General features: G+C 38.6%; 1 protein-coding gene across 1 annotated transcript in view; it reads left to right on the top strand.

Annotated features, from left to right (window-relative positions):
• The window catches only part of ADGRG4 (adhesion G protein-coupled receptor G4), a 93,343-nt gene that overhangs the window by 41,652 nt on the left and 32,200 nt on the right, over positions 1-19,491 (top strand). Inside the window, 8 exon segments of the mRNA XM_082445712.1 lie at positions 5,198-5,365; positions 5,367-5,505; positions 6,700-6,832; positions 8,585-8,595; positions 8,598-8,702; positions 15,783-15,897; positions 15,899-15,994; positions 17,258-17,420. Coding sequence (XP_082301838.1) covers positions 5,198-5,365; positions 5,367-5,505; positions 6,700-6,832; positions 8,585-8,595; positions 8,598-8,702; positions 15,783-15,897; positions 15,899-15,994; positions 17,258-17,420 — 930 coding nt within the window.

Below are 19,491 nucleotides of genomic sequence, written 5' to 3' on the forward strand. Positions count from 1 at the left end.
TCTTTGAGCACATTCATGCTGGTAAATATAGATCTACCTCATATACTTTAACAGGATTTCACTGGATGGTTGTATTGTAGGATTTCTTTTTAATCCAGGCATCTTTTGGTGGACATTTAGGTTGAGTATTTCTATAGGTTAAATTCCTAGAACTGGAATTGCTGGATCAAAGGACATGAATATTTCCCATTTTAATAGCTATCACTAAGTGACCTCCCACCAACAGTAAACGATGATGTCTGTTTCCCCTCTCTCCCCATCAGCATTTATTTTCAAGTATATATGACATGATTATAAGTGCTTGAAAATGGGTGGGTGTATTCATCCACCAGGGCTGCCGTAACAAAATATGATGCACCAGGTGGTTTAAATGACAGACTTTTTTTTCTTTTCCTTTTTAATTGAGGTATAGTTGACTTACGACACTGGGTCAGCTTCTGGTGTATAGCAAAGTGGTTCAGTTACGTATATATTATTTTACAGACATTTATTTTCTTACAGTTCTGGAGGTTGGAAGTCCAAGATCATGGTGCCGGCAGGGTTGGTTTCTGGTGAGGCGTGTCTCCTTGGCTTGTAGATGGCCACCTTCTCACTGTGTCCTCCCACATGGCATTTTCTGTGTGTGTGCACGCAGAGAAAGAGAGCTCTCTGGTGTCTCTTCCTCTTCTTATAAGGACACCAATCCTATCAGATTAGGGCTCCACCCTTATGACCTCATTTAGCCTTAATTACCTCCTTAAAGGCCCTATTTCCAAATACAGTCACATTAGGGGGTTAGAGCTTCAACATGAATTTTGGGGGGACACAGTTCATCCCATAACAATAGGTAAAATGTAAATTGAAAAGCTGAGTGGAGAGATGGAGATGTTGAACCAACTGAAATCATGAATGCAGCTTAATGATCACATCATCTCAGGTAACTTTGCTGGGTTAAGAAAGAGGAGCAGGAATACTCAAACTGATATGTTTTATCTTTTACAGTTGACTTCTATATTTCAGGACAGTGAATTTGTTCTTGCTAATCTGGCTGTTTAAATTAAAAGCAGGTATGTGAGTGTCATCTACTGTGGGTCTGTTTCTATCCCGAGGGGATTTCCTTTGTTTTTGTCTGAGATTTAGAGACTGCTGCATTTTGAGTTTCATCTTCCCTTCTGAGTGTAAGTTCTCTTTGGAATGAGAAAAAAGTTTGTATTATTACTGTAGGGTATAAAGCCAATGGGAGAACAAAACAGAAGAAAGTAAATAGGGGAAACAGTAGAATTGGACTCAGTTGCCCCTAATACCACTTTTAGCTTTAATATGCTATGATTGTGTGACTTAGGGAAAAAAACATCATGTCTTAAAGGGATGAAAGGCTAGGGATGGCCATTGCATGAGGATTTATAAGGCCTTTTACTTTTGGATAATGCACTTTCAGGAATTAGAAATTCCAAGGGAACTTGAAATGTTTAAAGTGAGGAATGCTGATTAGTCCAAGAAATGCCTGGGGCACAGATTTGGAGAGGTGATTGCAGTGAAATTGACAGGCACTGAGTAGTATCCAGAAGACCACGACAAAGGCAACTGGTCAACTGAGAAATATTTTCTCTGCTCCTGCCCTGCACGTATACTAGTTCTCTGTCAAAGGAACATCCAGAAGAATCCCTTTGAAAAATAAGCATGGTTCTGGTATACCATGGTAAGCTGATTTTTTAAAACATTGAATGTGACTGCCTGTCTTCCATACCCTGGGATTTTGGTTCCTTTTGCATGTTCAAACATAAATGGGTTCAAGGGGGTTCATAGAATGTAATGGAAGTAAATCCACGATAGGTTATTAAAAGAAAATTGGAAATGTCTGGAGTATACAACATTCTTTTAAAGAACCGTGTCTATGATTTTTCTTTATTACCAAGGTAATATGTGGTCATTGTAAAATCTTAGAGCTTTACAGGAATATATAGCATGGATAGCAAAAATCTTCAGAAACCTGCCTTTCCCCACCTACTCTGGTTAACAGCTTATTTTATATATTTCTCTAGATTTGTTGCCATGTGTTTCCTAAGAGAATGGGCTCCCACTCTACATACTGTTTTACAACTTTCTTTTCTTGCTTTAGAATACCTCATGTACATCCTTTCAGGCCAATACATACAGATCTAGCTTACTCATTTTGATGACTGCATAGAATTCTTTTGTACGGGTATGCCTTGGTGTATTTACCCAATTACCTTAGTGATGGACATTTCAGTTACTTCACTTTAGTATATATATTTTATACACCCCGGCTGGTATAGATTTCTAGAAGTGGGATTGCTGAAGCAAAGTCTTACCACCATTTTGGTGTGCAAATAATGACCCAGCTCTTTTAAAGTGTCTCCTTGGAGCCCTAGTATTATGAGAATTCCAAGCTGGGGGACGTTGCTGTTCTGCCTGAGTTGTCTTCGTCCTGAACTTGTTCCCTCATGTATTTGGTACTATATTTCATTTTTCTATAATTTTTGATGATTTTGGTACAGAGACACTACTGAGGAAGAAATAACCATGGACCGAACGTTTGTAAGTAATTTTTCAAAACAAATCTACTTGTAACCCATCCTATACCTGATTAGATATAGCTAAATAGCTCTTCCATTCAAGTGTATTTTATCAGGCAAGGTTCAGTTGTGGTAACTGAGGGTCAAATTACATTACTTTCTTTGGGATCTGCACAGGAAGCCACTAAGAAAACCATCCTCTGCTTTTCTGAACTGTCTATGTGGTAGTTTTTTGAGGCACATTTTGGGGGCTACAGTAGTATGGAATGATTTGGGGATTGTAAATGATAAATGGAATTTCTTGGTTGTAGACATCTGGCAAAAAAGCCTGGTTTTTCCAAGAGTGACACAATTGTTTGCAAGACAGGCATTCATGTAATAAATCCAGAGTGTGACAAAACTATCTTCCATCATCTGTTCCAGTGCCTCAAAGCTTTACAATGTTAGATTCTGAAAGAATTAGTATGCGCCCAGGGTTTAAGGTGTTTAAATCTGAGACAAATATTTTGACTATACAAAATACAGTCAAGCCTACAGTGCATTCCAAATTATCTGCCATCATTTAAAATACTTTCTGTAAACACCTGAGTCAGAATTTAAAGATTGAACACAGTATAGATGACATCACATAACTCAAATTCCTGTCAAATAACAGATGTAAAAACCTTTTGGTGATAATATGGTGCCCAGAGTCAGGCTGCCTGGGTTAGAATCCCTGCTTTTCCACTTCCTAACTGTGAGACCTTGGGCAACTTAATTAAACTCCCTATGCCTCAGTTTCCTCATCTGTAAAATGAGGATAATAATATTACCATTCCTCACAGGGCTGTTGGAAAGATGGAACGGGAGAACTTACGTACAGTGCTTAGCACAGGACATAGAGTACAGTGAGATCCTGGTAGTGTTTAATATTATCATCGCCACGTTTGGATCCAAATCCTGAAGGCTATGATGTTGCTCCCAGTTCTGAGTCATCAGCTGTGGGATACTGGGCAGATCATTTAAGTTCTGTGAGACTAGAAAATGGGGTGACCATCCCTGCATTACCTACCCTACAGTGTTGGTGTCAGGACTAAATGCATTGATGTTTTTGCAGGTGATTTTTAGATGGCAATGGGTTACATAAATGTAAAGTCTAATTATGATCTTGGTTGTTAACGATAAGCCCCCTAGTCAGTTGTGACGTTTGTTTAAAGATTTCAGTGACTACGTACTTTTCTTTTGCGTTATTTGAAACAGAGAGAAGGGCAAGGAATGGCTACAATTTCCCGTGTACCATACAGGTAGGAGCTGAGTTTATTCATAGCTGGTACATTTAGTTCTGATTTTCCTTCCATTTAATTCTGTATGTATAACCTGTTGGTCAGAGTTGTCAGAAGGAGATCAAAGTACCTGGTGGTTATTTTACAGATGCTGTAATTGGGCTCTTGCCTTCACGAAATAAGTTGTTTTGGTTGGTCACGGCACAGCCTAACAGCCTGCCTGGTGCCTCTTTGTAGTGAAGAGAAAATGGGGTCCAAAGTGGCCATAATTTGGGGATAGGGCAATAAAGCATTTATTGTTATCAAAAAAGTCCACGAAATACTGAGCAGGGAAATTGAAAAACAACATGGAAAGCAGCCTCGGTCCTGTTCAGACTCGTGGTCCGGCTCCTCCCGGAACACTGGCTATTGCTGGTCTGCTCGATGCAGCCCAAGAAGGACATAGAGCCATAGGAGGCTCATGGAAAGGTCATTAAAATGTTCAGGGTGCTAAGGGTAGAGGGTCTGCTCTACTCTTGCAGCAAGAGGAGAGGTTTACAAAAGAAGAGTCCTCTTCAGACTGAGAAGATGAAAGCTGAGAAGAGATAGTCTACCAGTGGGATGGGTAGGATGAACAGGGACTTCACCAAATATGGATCACTCGGGGGGGGTCATGGCTTCGACCGGACATAGAGAGAAATTTTAGGTAAACACAGGCGCATCTGACTTTCAAGAGCTGATAGGAAATATAGCAAATGTGTTCTTCCAAAAGATGTATCTACAGATGGAAATGGAGAAAAGGCATAGGTAAGTTTGTGAATCTGAAATGTGCTCAGTAATGGAGGAGTAGAGGAATTTAGAATGTTTGAGGACCTCTCTACAGAGGTCGAGGTTAAGGACAGCCCTATTCTTTCATAACATATCTTTTAGTAGACAGAACGTTCCGAAATGAAATATTAGGTCTTTGTGACCTTGGCTAAGCCTCAGTTCCTTCATCTGTAGAATGGGGATAATAATAGCACTACCTCATAAAGTTCTTGTGAAGATAACATGAATTAAAACGTGCAGAACAAGAGCTCTACAAATGTTGGCTACCGTTATTATCTTTATCATCATTATTATTCTATTACAGAAATAGGCCTTCTGCAGAACACAGCTTTATAGACTAATTGAGCATGTGCCTATTTGCCTTATTATTACGGTAATGATGGGTAAATTAGAGACCAGAAGGGTAAAAGGTTTTCTCTAAAGTAATAAATCCTGAGTACTCCATCTTCCCTATTAATTATCACAAACTCCTAGAAATTGCACGGCTAGTCAATTTCAACATAATGCAAATGTTGCTGACTGTTCTTTTGAAAATGGGTTTTGAGTTGTTTGTTTTGGATACGAGAAAATTTATCAGATGACTTCAATATGCTGTCTTCCATCATTTCTTAAGATTTGCTACTTAATAGCAGTAAAATGCTTGATATTTATGGACTACTAATTAAGTCATCTGCACAGAATTTCACCACCGCAGGCCAAGTTGCACTCTGTGGCCATAACTGCAACATCTTTCTTTTTGCTCTGCTTTTTAGCTGTGCTTGTCAGGTCATCATAAAGGCCAACTAACTCTTCTTTAGTGCCCACAAAATTGATTAGCAGGATCAAAAGTAAAATACATGGCAACCTCACTCATGGAAACTTCACACAAGATCAGTTGATGTTATTAGTAAAGTCTGAACACGTTGCAGTGGAAAAACTAGGTAACTTGGGGGTGAGTATTTCCATATAAATTCACTCTTTGTTATAAAGCTCCAAATGCATACATAGTAAGAGATTCTGCCTTCAGAGGGGGAGAGAAACTGTCTTCAATTTCCTTTCCACATCCTCAGCGCTCATCTTGCCCTGACAACCTTTCTACCTGGAAGAGCTTATAAAAAACGAGTGCCAGAGGGGTTACCAGAGACCATCGATCCGCTCTGGATATTAGCAGCGGCCAGTTCATCAATGGAGTGGGGAGGACTGTTTCTCTTGCTTAAATACACCAGAGAGGGAGAGGAAGGCGTCTTACATCCTCACTCAGAGAGAAGACTGGGATGGTTGGGCAAGGCTGGCTGGCCCCCTTCTCCGGCCACCCCGATTTCTGGAATCAGGGTCATAAACCTAGTGGGTGGTCAGTAAAAACTGGGACCTTGGGAATTCCCTGGTGGTCCAGTGGTTAGGACTCCATGCTCTCACTGCCGTGGGCCCAGGTTCCATCTCTGGTCGGAAGATCCTGCAAGCCGCGTGGCGTGGCCAAAACAAAACAAAACAAACACCTCCCCCAGCAAAAAAAAACCCCTGGGACCTTACCACATAAACTTAGCTCAGGACATGTCTCCCTTAATGTGACAACACTTTGCAGCAAAACCTTGCCCTCAGCATCAACAAGAGAACAGAGCGCCCTGGTCTGTACTACTGATGACGAATACACTGAGTTTACTAAAACCAAATCCACCCCAGAGTCCATTAAGAAGGGAGGCGCCACCAGAAAAAGAAGCCAGCCTTTAGCCTCCTGTCACTGCACCTCAAACTATTAACAACTGCCAGTCAAAAGGAAGGCAATCGACAGGTGGGGACTGATTTGATTTTTTACTCTACATCCCTTTGCGTGGCTTGAGTTTTTTCAATGCCTATGTACCATTTTAATAAAGCCAAAGCAGAAAAGCTGGCCCATCAAGTGGTAGTTTTAATGCAAAGCACCAAACGTGAGATCTTACTGGGAGCCTTATTTAAAAAAAAAAAAAGAGATTCCATTTAATGTTATTTTCAGCCTGGTTTAAATTGCCTGGTAGAAAACTTTCCCCTTTTATTTGCTGATGTTTATGTGCAGGGTAATAATGTTGGGTGGTAATGGATGTTCATGAAACTTTTAAGTGCCTTTTGCCCTTTCAAATGTGCATACATTTTCTCTGTAGAGCCCGGAAAGTGCAAAGCCGAAGAAACAGCCTCTAAATACAAAGGGACATGTAAGTGGCTCTTAACCCACCCTACCGAGACAGCCCAAACTAGATGCATAAAAAATGAGGATGGAAACGCTACTAGAATCTGGTATGTACCAGCCAAGTTCTAATTGAGAGTTCAGATACATAAAGATCTGCTTAACTGGAAGCATGTTTCCATGTCATTTGGGCAGTCTCCCTCCCTTTCTTTCTTTTATCTTGTGGACCTACTTAAGCATACACATGCCATATAATAACATTCCAGAAAAAAATTCAAAACAAGAGAAAAAAAAAAGCACCCATAATCCCACGACCTGAACACAGCTGTTTTTAGGTTGTCGTATTTTTCCATTTAGCCTTTCACCGTATGCCCTTTAAATTTTATGTAGTGGTATTCACCGTCCTTATAGCACTAATGTCATTTACCCTTTCACTCAATGGTTTATCAAACGTTTTCCATGCTTTACATTCATCTTCTTAATGACTTTTTCAAAAACCTGCCTCGGAAGCTACCTCGTTGATGGGCCATAATAATTTACTAAATCACTCTTCTATTGTTGACTTTAACATTTTCCTTTTTAAAATCATCAGCCCCTCTTTTCTTACTCTCTGCTACTGGTTTATGCCATTAACTTAAGTGGGCAGGCCAGAGGGGCAGCAGGTTTTGACAAAAGCTTAAAAATTCTCTTTTGGAGGGTGACATCTTGGACTGGGTCCTACCTCTTCCTGCCTGCATCTAATCACTTAGCAAGTCATGCAGCTTTTGTGGTCATAATCAGAGCTCACATCTACCCTTTCTTCCCCTACCCCACTGCCACTCCCTGGGTGCCTACGATTAGAGTAGTCTCCTTGCCTTCTAACTGCCCACTACCCCCCAGCTACACTCCACCAGCGTGATTTTCCTAAAGTATGGCTGTCATCGTTCCAGTCTCCCACTCCAGTTCCATATTGCCTCAAGAATTAAGTCCAAACCCCTAAAGTACTCAAGACCTGCAGGCTCCTTTCCCTAGCATGCACTCCAGCCAACAAGGGCCATTGCCATTCTGGACTTGCCTCTCTTTCTCTGCTTGTGCTATTTGCTCTGCTTGGTTGGAGGAGTGGGGGACACTTTCTCCATCTCTGTCCTTTTAGCACCCAGCTCAGCTCAAAAGTTGCAAATAAGTTCTCCTTGATTGATGGTTCAACAGGTTCTGTTTTGTTTATACACTTTTTCCATCTCATATCTTGCCTAATAAATGTAGTTACATTTACAGTCTCAAAGCACCAAGTTACAAGCTCCTCAAGGGACGAGACCTTGCCCTACTTGTCTGTAGTACCTACTACCAGTCCTAGAACACAGAAGGTTCCCAATAAATGTGTTAGCTAATTTGAAATGAACTGGCTTGAATTGGATGGGGCATAGTGGAGGGTGGATGATGAGGGCCAACGAGTCACAGAGGGTGCTATACTAACTGCCTTGAGTAAGTTAATATGCTGAAATAGAGACCACAATTCTAACAGGAATTCCCTCTTAAAATAAGGGTAAGAGGCAAAAGTGAGGGTAGGAGTCATGTCCAGAGGGATAAAAATCTCTGCCTTGACTCTCGGTCCGATGGATGTGGCCCTGCTCCATCTCAGCCTCTCTTGCCTGTTTATACCTCCTGCATGGGGACCCTAGATTCACTTGCTCCCCAAGAGCAAAGTTTTCTTCACTGTACAAACACTGGGCTACCACCTTTGCTATCTCAGCCAGGAGGCTGGGAGTGGGCAAAGGGGAGGCATGCCAAGGACACACCGTGTTCCTTCACCATTCGCTTTCAAAGTATTCTGGCCTCATCTTCCAACCATGAAGCTTTTTGTTCCTCTCTCCTCTCTTTTTCAGCTCAATCAGTATCAAACTGGCAAATCTCACTGGGAAAAACCAAAGTTTAAACAATGCAAATTGCTTCAAGCGCTTCCTAATAAGATTGTGGATCTTGCTAATGTTACAGTAAGTGATGGTAAGACTGTTCTGTACACATTAGAGAAATAATGGAACTCAGTTAGTTTGTCTACTTGACCTGAGACCAGAGAGAGTACAGGCAAACCTCCCGTAGGAAAATCTACCTGACAACAATCCAATTTCAGAAACGAGGTAGTTACTTTGGTGGAGGTGGGAGTGGAGCATGAGAAGTCAGAACTGTCAGTGTTTTTTGTTTTATAATGTTTTGTATTTTATAATTTTTGGCTAGTTATTATTTTTGTTTTATTTTAATTTTTTAAAAGTTTTAATAGATAATACTTCATATAGTTCAATATTGAAAAAATAAAAAAGTGTATGCAGTGAAACCTCTCCCTCCCACTGCTAACCCCGGCCATTCAGTTAGTACCCACGGAGATATCTATGCATCTATAAGGAAATGAGTGTGTGTGTGTGTGTGTGTGTGTGTGTGTGTGTGTGTGTGTGCATGTATATTCTTCTTCCCGTTTTGTATGCAAAGTGGAGCGTGCTATACATGCTGTTCTGCACCTTGCTTTTTCCTCTTAACATTATATTGCAGAAATTATCATACTAGTATATGATAACATAATATACATTCTTTTTGGCACTGAGTTGTATTAACTGCATGAATATGCTACAATTGATTTCTTTAACCTGTTGCCTGTGGATGGTAATTTAACTTGATAGTTACACTTTACTTTTAAAATACTGCTGTAATGGATATCATGCATGTGTCATTTTGTGCAAGTATGGTATGCTTGAAGCATAAATTCCTAAAAGTAGAATTGCTGGGTCAGTCATACTTTTTTTTTAAGATAAATTATCTTTTATTTGCTATGCCAAAATTTTTTGAATTGATAAAGCTAGACTTTACATTAGCATTTCTTTTTATTTCTTATTTGTCTTATTTCTTTTAGTATTTTTAATTTTTATTTTATTTACAAAGTTTTTAAATGGTTTTTCTTTTTTTTCTTTTAGTATTTTTAAAATTGAAGTATAGTTAATTTACAATGTGTTAGTTTCAAATGTACAGCAAAGTGATTCAGTTATACATGCGTAAATATATATATTCTTTTTCAGATTCTTTTCCATTATACGTTATTACAAGATATTGAGTAGAGTTCCCTGTGCTATACAGAGGGACCTTGTTCTTTATATATTTTATATACAGTAGTTTGTATCTGTTAATCCCAGACTCCTAACTTATCCCTCTTCCCCTTCCCCTTTAGTAACCATAAGTTTGTTTTCTATGTCTGAGTCTGTTTCTGTTTTGTAAGTTCTTTTGTGTCATATTTTAGATTCCACATATTAGTGATATCATATGGTATTTGTCTTTCTCTGTCTGAGTTACTTCACTTAGTATGACAATCTCTAGGTCCATCCATGTTTCTGCAAATGGCATATTTCATTCTTTTTTATGGCTGAGTAATATTCCATTGTGTGTGTATATGTGTATATATATATATATATATATATATATATATATATATATATATACCATATCTTCTTTATCCATTCCTCTGTCGATGGACATTTAGGTTGCTTCCATGTCTTGGTTATTGTAAATAGTGCTGCTATGAACATTGGGGTGCATGTGTCTTTTCAAATAAATCATACTTTTGATGGTGTCAAAATGCTCTCTGTAATAATTGCACCAACTTATACTCCCACTTGCAAAGTGTGAAAGTGCCTGTTTCAGAACATCTTCACATCAACACAGCATGCTATCAGATTTCAGGATCTTGATTTGATAAGTATAAGTTAATCTCAATGTAGTTAAAATTTTTTATGGAGGTACTGACATCATAAAATTCAGCCATGTAATGTGTACAATTCAGTGTTTTTTAGTCTATTTGCTAGATTTTGCAACCATCACCACTAATTCTAGAACATTTTAATCACTCCTAAAAGAAACCCCATACATGTTAGCAGTCACTCTCCATTCTCTCCTCCCCCCAACCCCTGGAAACCTCCAATCCACTTTCTTCCTTCTTTTAATTTTATTTTATTGTAGTAACTACACTTTATGTGAGATCTACCTTCTTGACAATTTTTAAAGTGTACAATACATTTCTATTGACTGTAGGTACAATGTTGTACAGCAGATCTCTAGAACTTGTTCACCTTGCTTAACTGAAACTTTATGCCTGTTGATTAGTAACTTCCCATTTCCCTCTCCTCTAACCCCTGGTAACTACCATTTTACTCTGTGCTTCTGTGAGTTCAACTATTCTGGATTCCACGTATAAGTGAGATCATGAAGTATTTATCTTTCTGAGTCTGGCTTATGTCACCTAGCATAATGCCCTCCAGTTTCATCCATGTTGTTGCAAATGGCAGGATTTCCCTCTTTTATAAGGCTGAATAAAATTCCATTATGTATGTATGTATACATATACATGTATAATAAAATTTTATTTATTCAATTATCTCTCTACAGACCCTTAGGTTATTTCCATATGTTGGCTATTGTGAATAATGCTGCAATGAACATGGGAGTACAGATATGTCTTTCAGAAAATGATTTCATTTCCTTTGGATATATACCCACAAGTGGGATTGCTGGATTGTATGGTAGTTCTATTTTTAATTTTTGATTATTTTCCACAGTGGCTGCACCAATTTACATTCACATCAACAGTGTACAAGGGCACCATTTTCTCCACACCCTTGCCAATGCCTGTTATCTACTGATTTCTGATCATTGCCATCCTGACAGTTATGAAATGATATCTCTTTGTGGTTTTGATTTGCATTTCCTTGATGATTAGTGATGTTGAGCACCTTTTCATATACTATTGGCCTTTTGTAAGTCTTCGTCTGAGAAATGTCTGTTCAAGTTCTTAGCCTTTTTTTCTTTTTTAACATCTTTATTGGAGTATAATTGCTTTACAATGGTGTATTAGTTTCTGCTTCATAACAAAGTGAATCAGTTATACATATACATATATCCCCATATCTCTTCCCTCTTGCATCTCCCTCCCTCCTACCCTCCCTATCCCACCCCTCTAGGTGGTCACAAAGCACCGACCTGATCTTCCTGTGCTTTGCGGCTGCTTCCCACTAGCTACCTGTTTTACGTTTGGTAGTGTTTATATGTCCATGCCACTCTCTCACTTTGTCCCAGCTTACCCTTCCCCATCCCCGTATCCTCAAGTCCATTCTCTAGTAGGTCTGTGTTTTTATTCCCATCTTGCCACTAGGTTCTTCATGACCTTTTTTAGATTCCATATATATGTGTTAGCATACGGTATTTGTTTTTCTCTTTCTGACTTACTTCACTCTGTATGACAGACTCTAGGTCCATCCACCTCACTACAAATAACTCAATTTCGTTTCTTTTTATGGCTGAGTAATATTCCATTGTATATATGTGCCACATCTTCTTTATCCATTCATCCGCTAATGGACACTTAGGTTGCTTCCATGACCTGGCTATTGTAAATAGAGCTGCAATGAACACTACAAAGTATAGCTGTTCCAACCCCCAACACCATGGAGAAAAGAGACAAAGGCACAGACACTGTAGTAGGTAGTGATATTGAAGAACACTAGCTTTGGAATCAAGCAGGCCTGAATTAAACTCTGGGTTAGAACCTCTGTGTCTTAATTTCTTAATCTGTATAAAGGGGATAATATTAGTACCCACCACACAGGGTTATTGTGATGAGTAGATTAAAAAAATGTACATGTAATGCCCTGCCATGGTATCTCGTCTCCAAAGCAGCCGCCATCAATTCATTCCCTCCTTGTCAACTGGGAGTTGAATCAAGGCTAGCCTGTGACTGCTTAGCCCATTAGAATTGGGTGGTAGTGATACTATGCCAGTTATGGGACTAACTTTTAAGAAGACTGGAAGCTTCCACTTCCTTTCTCTTCATACGCTCTCATTTGGGATTCTTCCTCTCAGAAACCAGACACCATGCTATAAGTAGTCCAAACAGTTGTGTGCTGGAAAATGTTTAACAGCCAGCTCTACGGAAAAAAGGTAATAATTTGTAGTATATGCTGATTTCCTTGGTGTAATACTCCTCCCAAGGCTGAATACAAACTACAACATGTAGCACTGAACATAAAGTTGGTAAGAGATGCACGGATACAGTAGATATAAACAGTCACAAGAGCATAGATTATTAAAATGTAGTAAAATAATTAGGAAGTGATGAGTTCTGAGTACCACCATTATTTTTAATATAATTTATTTAATTGTAAGTTTATATAATTTAACTTTTAATAATGGCTCACAAAATTCCTGAAAGTGTAAGAGTTGTTTCTCAAGTGTTGATACAAGCTGGCTCCGGTGCACCATAAGCTGGATCCAGTGTACCACTGGGCCTAAGCCAGTGAGAGAGGCCATGTGTAGGGAGGAGCCTCAACTGACTCAAGGGACCCCCAAATGACAACAACCCCAACAGACCAGTCCATGGTAGCATCAACTGTGAGCCATGTGAGGGAGCCATCTTGGACTTCCAGCCCAGTCTAGCCTTCAGATGACTCCAGTCCCAGCTGCCATCTGACTGCACCTGCATGAGAGACTCCAAATGAGAAGCGCTCAGCTGAGGTTAGCGACACAAAGAACCATGAGAGATAACAATAAATTGTTGTCTTAAGTCATTAAGTTTTGTGTCTTTTTGGTATGCAGCGGTAGATAACTAGAAGACTGGCTTATGGAAATTGCTCAATAAATAACAGATGTCATTGGTTTTTTTGGCTTCACAAGCATGTGGGATCTTAGTTCCTGGACCAGAGATCAAATCCGCGCCTCCTGCAGTGGAAGTGCGGAGTCTTAACCACTGGAGTGCCAGGAAAGTCCCAGATGTTATTGTTTTGATTGTTGTAATTACTGGCAGATTAATTTTAAGTGTTTCAAGCAATGGAGATTATTTATTCTACAGCTAATAAGGGAAGATTCCTTTTGTTACTTTTGCTTGGGGACTTAGAATTTTTACACGATGAGTGTAATTTGTCCTGGATTTTACTTAAAAACCATACAACTCCTGATGAAAAGTCTGTAATTACTTTCCACAATATAGTTAGTCTTCCACTGGCCTATTGTTTACTTTCATTCTGCCATAGCAGGGACTGCATGAAGTGAAGTCACATCACTGAAGCCCAAAGAATAATGACCCAGGTAGGCAGCTCTGGTTATCCCATTTACAACAAAGCCTGAACAATTTAATAAGAGCAGTAGAAAGATCTGTGAATGAGCATGCTCTATTTTTCTTCCATCCCTAGTCTTATTGTTTTCTCAGTTTCTTTAACTGACCAGAAGATGGATGTAACAGGGACAAATTATTAATTCTGAAGTAATTTCAACTTATTCAATCTTCTCCCTTCCTTCCATCTCAGAGAGAACTCTGCTGCCTCAGTTCCTATGTAAGCCACTGTTGGGCAGATTGGGGTTATGATTAAGGTGGGAAAATTGAGAGGATCTCAGTTAAGATTGCTTAATTTACATTGACAAGGACAGAGAGTTATTTGTAAGGATGGGGGGGGGGAATAAAGCAAGAAATGAGAGGAAAAGGGGAGAAAGAAAAAAAATAGCCTGTGTGGGCTATGTTGGGGATAAAGTTGTGGAAGGCTTGGGGTAGGAGAGAGAGATTTGGGGAGATGCTGCCAACTGTGGAGGACATTGAAAGAGAGGGAGAAACAGAGAGAGAAAGAAAGAGTTGGTTATTTGTAATGTAACTTGGGTTAAGTGTGTTATGAGTGTAATCTCTCTGAAATTTTTCCCAATAGAATGTATTTTTCAATTAGTTTCCATTATATATTAAAAATTTTTTTAAATTATTTTATTTTATTTATTTTTGGCTGCGTTGGGTCTTTGTTGTTGTATGTGGGCTTTCTCTAGTTGTGGTGAGTGGGAGCTACTCTTCATTGCGGTGCGCGGGCTTCTCATTGCGGTGGCTTCTCTTGTTGTAGAGCACGGGCTCTAGGCACGTGGACTTCAGTAGTTGTGGCACACGGGCTTAGTTGCTCTGCAGCATGTGGGATCTTCCCGGACCAGGGCTCGAAGCCATGTCCCCTGCATTGGCAGGCAGATTCTTAACCACTGTGCCACCAGGGAAGCCCTTCCATTATATTTTGATTACTGGACTTGAATGTGAGTGTTTTAAGCTAGGAGGCCACCACAAGGGAGCCCAGCTTTATATAGGTTATATCAAACTAAAATCTAATTTTGCTTAGTTTTGTATTTCTTTAATGAAGCTCTTTAACAGTGGGTGATGATCCAAACAAAAAACTATTTTAAAAAGGCATTTATGAGATATAAAGGCATTTGAACACTGAATATTTGATGATGTTGAATATTACTGTTAACTTTTAAAAGAAATGATACTGGTATTGTGGTTTTGACAAACAAGGGTCCTTTGGTTTAGAGATGCATACTGAAGTATTCATGGATGAAATGATATGATGTCTGGGTGGTGCTTTAAAATAATCTGGGGTTGAGGGAAGGTAGGTGGGATTGTAGATAAAATAAGATTAGCTCTTCTTTGACCCTTGTCAATGAAGCTAGGTGATTCATGAGGTACATGGGGATTCTTTATACTATTCTTTCTACTTTTGTGCATATTTTAAAATTTCCATAATAAAAGTGAAGAAAAAAGTGGATGAGTTAATATCTATTGTTCTCACTCTCTAGAAAAATCTAAGTTGCTTTTTATTGTTATGTGGTCCATATTTGCTTTTGTTCTGTGTGTTGCTGGTTTTTGACAGAAAAACATAATCACCATCCTTGATTATGAAAACACAGACTGAGTGTGATATTTGAGTACAGGTGGGATCTACTTAAGTCAATCCAATACTCAAAAGTCTTAACTTAATTAGACTCTAATTGCAAGATAATCTTTAGTGACAAGAAAGGTTTCCCTGGGGGATTATTTAAAAAAGGATTTAATGAATAAAAATTTGACTTATGTGCTACTTTCTGGGACTCCATTGATTGTAGAAATTAAGGTCCAGCGTTTCCTTTTGTAAATTTTGTTAACTTGGTATATATTTCCATTTCACTGCCTTTACTTTTTAAAGGGAAAGAAGCAGAACAGCGTGGCCCAAAACTAGGTAATGCAGGTCTTACGTTTCAATTTTCTTTCCCCAGAGAATGCGAATAATGTTGCAGAACACATTTTAAATTTAATCAATGAATCAACTCTTCTGGATGAAGAAGAAACAAAGATTATTGTTTTGAAAGTGTCCGATATTTCACAATGTGATAAGTATGACGCTAACCCAGACTATATTACAAATAATTAATTCTGCTTTGGGAAAGCAAAACAATTCAGCATCTGATCTGCATGAAGTAAGCAATGAGTACGTACTAATACTTCGGTAAAATAAGTTATTTCAAAATATTTAAAATATATAGTATTAATTCCTTTGCATACAGTCATCACCAATTTTAGGTAGCTATGCATTGAAAGCTCAGTTGGTACAATACAATGGGGTCATCCTCCTGGAATCCCAATTGTGAAAGAATGCATTCAAATTCTAACTGAACCTTAATGATAGCAACTTTCCAAATAAATAGTTACCCCAAACCAAACATCCAATCTATTTCCCCAGTCCTGGTGCTCTCCCAATGTTCCCCATTTCTATAAAATGCATCCACCGAATGCTCAAGCAAAAAACTTGAGAAGGACACTAGTTACCTCCCTGTACCTCACAGCCAATCAATAACCAAGTCTTGTACGAGGCACGGTACATGATTTTTTTTAATCCCTTAAATATTCCTGGAATCCATCTACTTCTCTCCATCGCCACCACAACCACCCTATTCCTAGCTCCATTTCTCTCAGTTGACCTTCTACAATAACCTCTTAGCTGGTCTCCCAGCCTCTGCTCTTGCCTGTCTATGGTCTATCTTCTACACAGTCGCCAGAATGATATTTTATTGTATATATCAGATCATGTCATTCTCTTGCTTTTAAAACCACTCAGTGACTTTCTGCTACATATAGACTAAAATCCAAATTTCTTGGCCTATGAAGCCCTACAGGATCTGGCTTTACATATATCAATTTCATTTAAACTTTAAAACAGTCTTTTGAGATGGGAGCTCATATTATTGACTTTGCAGGTGAGGAGACTGAAGCTCGATGAGGTCATTTGATTTGCCCACACAGTTAGAAATTAGAGGAGCTAAGCTTTAGACTTCAGCTGCTCTGACTCCAAAGTGTGTGCTCTTATCTACTAATTTCTTTTTTTTTTTTGCCTTTAACAAACCCCTTTATTTTATTTTTTAATTGGGGTATAGTTGTTTTATGAGACACAGACGTAGAGAACAAACGTATGGACACCAAGGAGGGAAAGGAGGGGGTGGGATGAATTGGTAGATTGGGATTGACATATGTACACTAATATGTATAAAATAGATAACTAATAGATAGATAACTAATGAGAATCACAGGGAACCCCACTTCGCTGTACAGTAGAAACTATCTACTAATTTCTAAGCAATACAAAGATAGTGATTAAAACTCAAAGAAAAGTCTTACATTGAGGAAATCTTGGAAGGAGGATGGGTTTTACATTAAAGAGTTAGGAATGCTCTTCTCTATCTGTCTGTCCTTGCAGAATTCTGATGATAATTGAGCGTGCTGGTCATAAGATGGAATTTCATGGGAGGACAGCAAATCTGACGGTGGCCAAGCTGGCTTTGGCTGTCCTGCGGGTGGACCACACATTTGAAGGCATGACCTTCAGCATTCACTCCTACAAAGAAAGCACAGACCCTGAGGTGAGTGCAGCTCAGGGTATTGAGAGCCAATCAGCCAAGCACTGCTCCAAGTCTTCGTTCATTTACTCCTTGGAAGGAGACGGGGTACGTTTTTTAACCTTCAGGGAATCTTATAAAATACAAATATCCCAGGGGAGATTCATATATAACCCTTAGTAGGCCAACACCTTGGTTGGAATGGTGTCCATGAGCTGTACTGTGATACTACCTTTGGCCCTGTGGCCCCAAATCATCTCAAATGTCAATTTATCATTAGCTGCCATTTATGGAGCACTTACTATTTGTTGGGCATTGTGCTCCTATTTTATCTGTACAGATAAGGAAACAGAGAAGTTAAATAACTTGCCCAAAGACACACAGCCTAATGGCTGAGCCAGGAGTCAAATTTTGTCTGTCTGGCTTTAAAGTCTGGGCCCTTTCCCCTACTCCACACTACCTCAGACTCTGGTCACCAACCCATGTTCAGAACAATTTGGGAGAGCAGCATTTTTAAATTTATAGTTAAAAAATTATAAAATTTACATATGGGGAAATGCATGAATTTGAAGTATACATTCTCTGATTTTTGACATATATGTACATCTGTGTAACTCAAACCCCATCAAGATATAGAACATTACTATCATCCCTGAAAGTCCCCTTGTGCCCATTCCCAGTCAGTCCCTGCAACTGCTACTTCCATTGCCAACCACTGTTCTGATATTTTTTTAACCATAGTTTTGCCTGTTCTAGAACTTTATATAAATGAATCATATAATATGTACTGTCTTGTATAAGGCTTCTTCCACGTACTATAATGGGATTTTTTTTTGAGATTCATTCTTTTGTTTCCATAGTTTATTCTTTTTATTGCTGAATAATATTGCATTGTATGGATATACCACAGATTGTTTGGATTGTTACTAGTTTGGGGCTATTATGTTTAGGGCTGCATTGAAGATTCATGTAAAAGTCTTTGTGTGGACATATGTTTTCATATATCTTGAGTAAATACCTAGAAATGGAATTGCTGGCTCATAAGATGTATGTTTAAATTTGTAAGAACCTACCATACCATTTTCTAAAGTCGTTAATGATGTGGAGTGATTTTTCATTTTTGTATTGGCCTTTTTTTTTTTTTTTGCCACAATAAGTCTTTTATTTATTTGGGCCCTCTCTCTTCTTTTCTTGATAAGTCTGGCTAAGGGCTTATCAATTTTGCTTATCTTTTCAAAGAATCAGCTCTTAGTTTTATTGATCTTGTCTATTGATTTTGTTTTAGTTTCTATTTTATTTATCTCCACTCTGATCTTTGTTATTTCCTTCCTTCTACTAATCTTGGGCTTTGTTTGTTCTTTCTTTCTTGTTTCTTTAGGTGTAAGGTTAGGTTATTTGATACTTTTCTTGTTTCCTGAAGTAGGCCTGTATCACTATAAACTTTCCTCTTAGAACTGCTTCTGCCACGTCCCATGGATTTGGGAATGCTGTTTTTCCACTTTTATTTGGCTCAATGTATTTTTTTTTTATCTTCCCCTTGATTTCTTCAGTGACCCACTGGTTGTTTAGTAGCATTTTGTTTAGCCTCCACATGTTTCTGTTTTTTCCAGTTTTCTTTTTTGTAACTGATTTCTAGTTTCATACCGTTGTGGTCAGAAAAGATGCTTGATATCACTTTAACCTTCCTAAATTTATTGGGACTTGTTACGTGATACAACATGTGTTCTATTCTGGAGAATGTTCCATGTGCAGTTGAAAAGAATGTGTATTCTGCTATTTTGGGGTGGAATGTTCTACATATATCTTTTAAGTCTATTTGGTCTAGTGTGTTTAAAGCCAATGTTTACTTATTGATTTTCTGTCTGCATAATCTATCCATTGATGTAAGTGGGTGTTAAGTTCCCCTACTATTATTGTATTACTGCTAATATCTCCCTCTTTGTTTGTTAATATTTGCTTTATGTATTTAGGTGTTCCTATGTTGGGTGCATAGATATTTACAAGTGTTATTTCCTCTTGTTGGATTGATCCTTTTATCATTATGTAATGCCCTTCTTTGTTTCTTGCTACTGTCTTTGTTTTAAAGTCTATATTA

Source organism: Balaenoptera physalus (genome assembly GCF_965194825.1).
Source record: "Balaenoptera physalus genome assembly, chromosome: X".
Taxonomy (NCBI): Eukaryota; Metazoa; Chordata; class Mammalia; order Artiodactyla; family Balaenopteridae; genus Balaenoptera; species Balaenoptera physalus.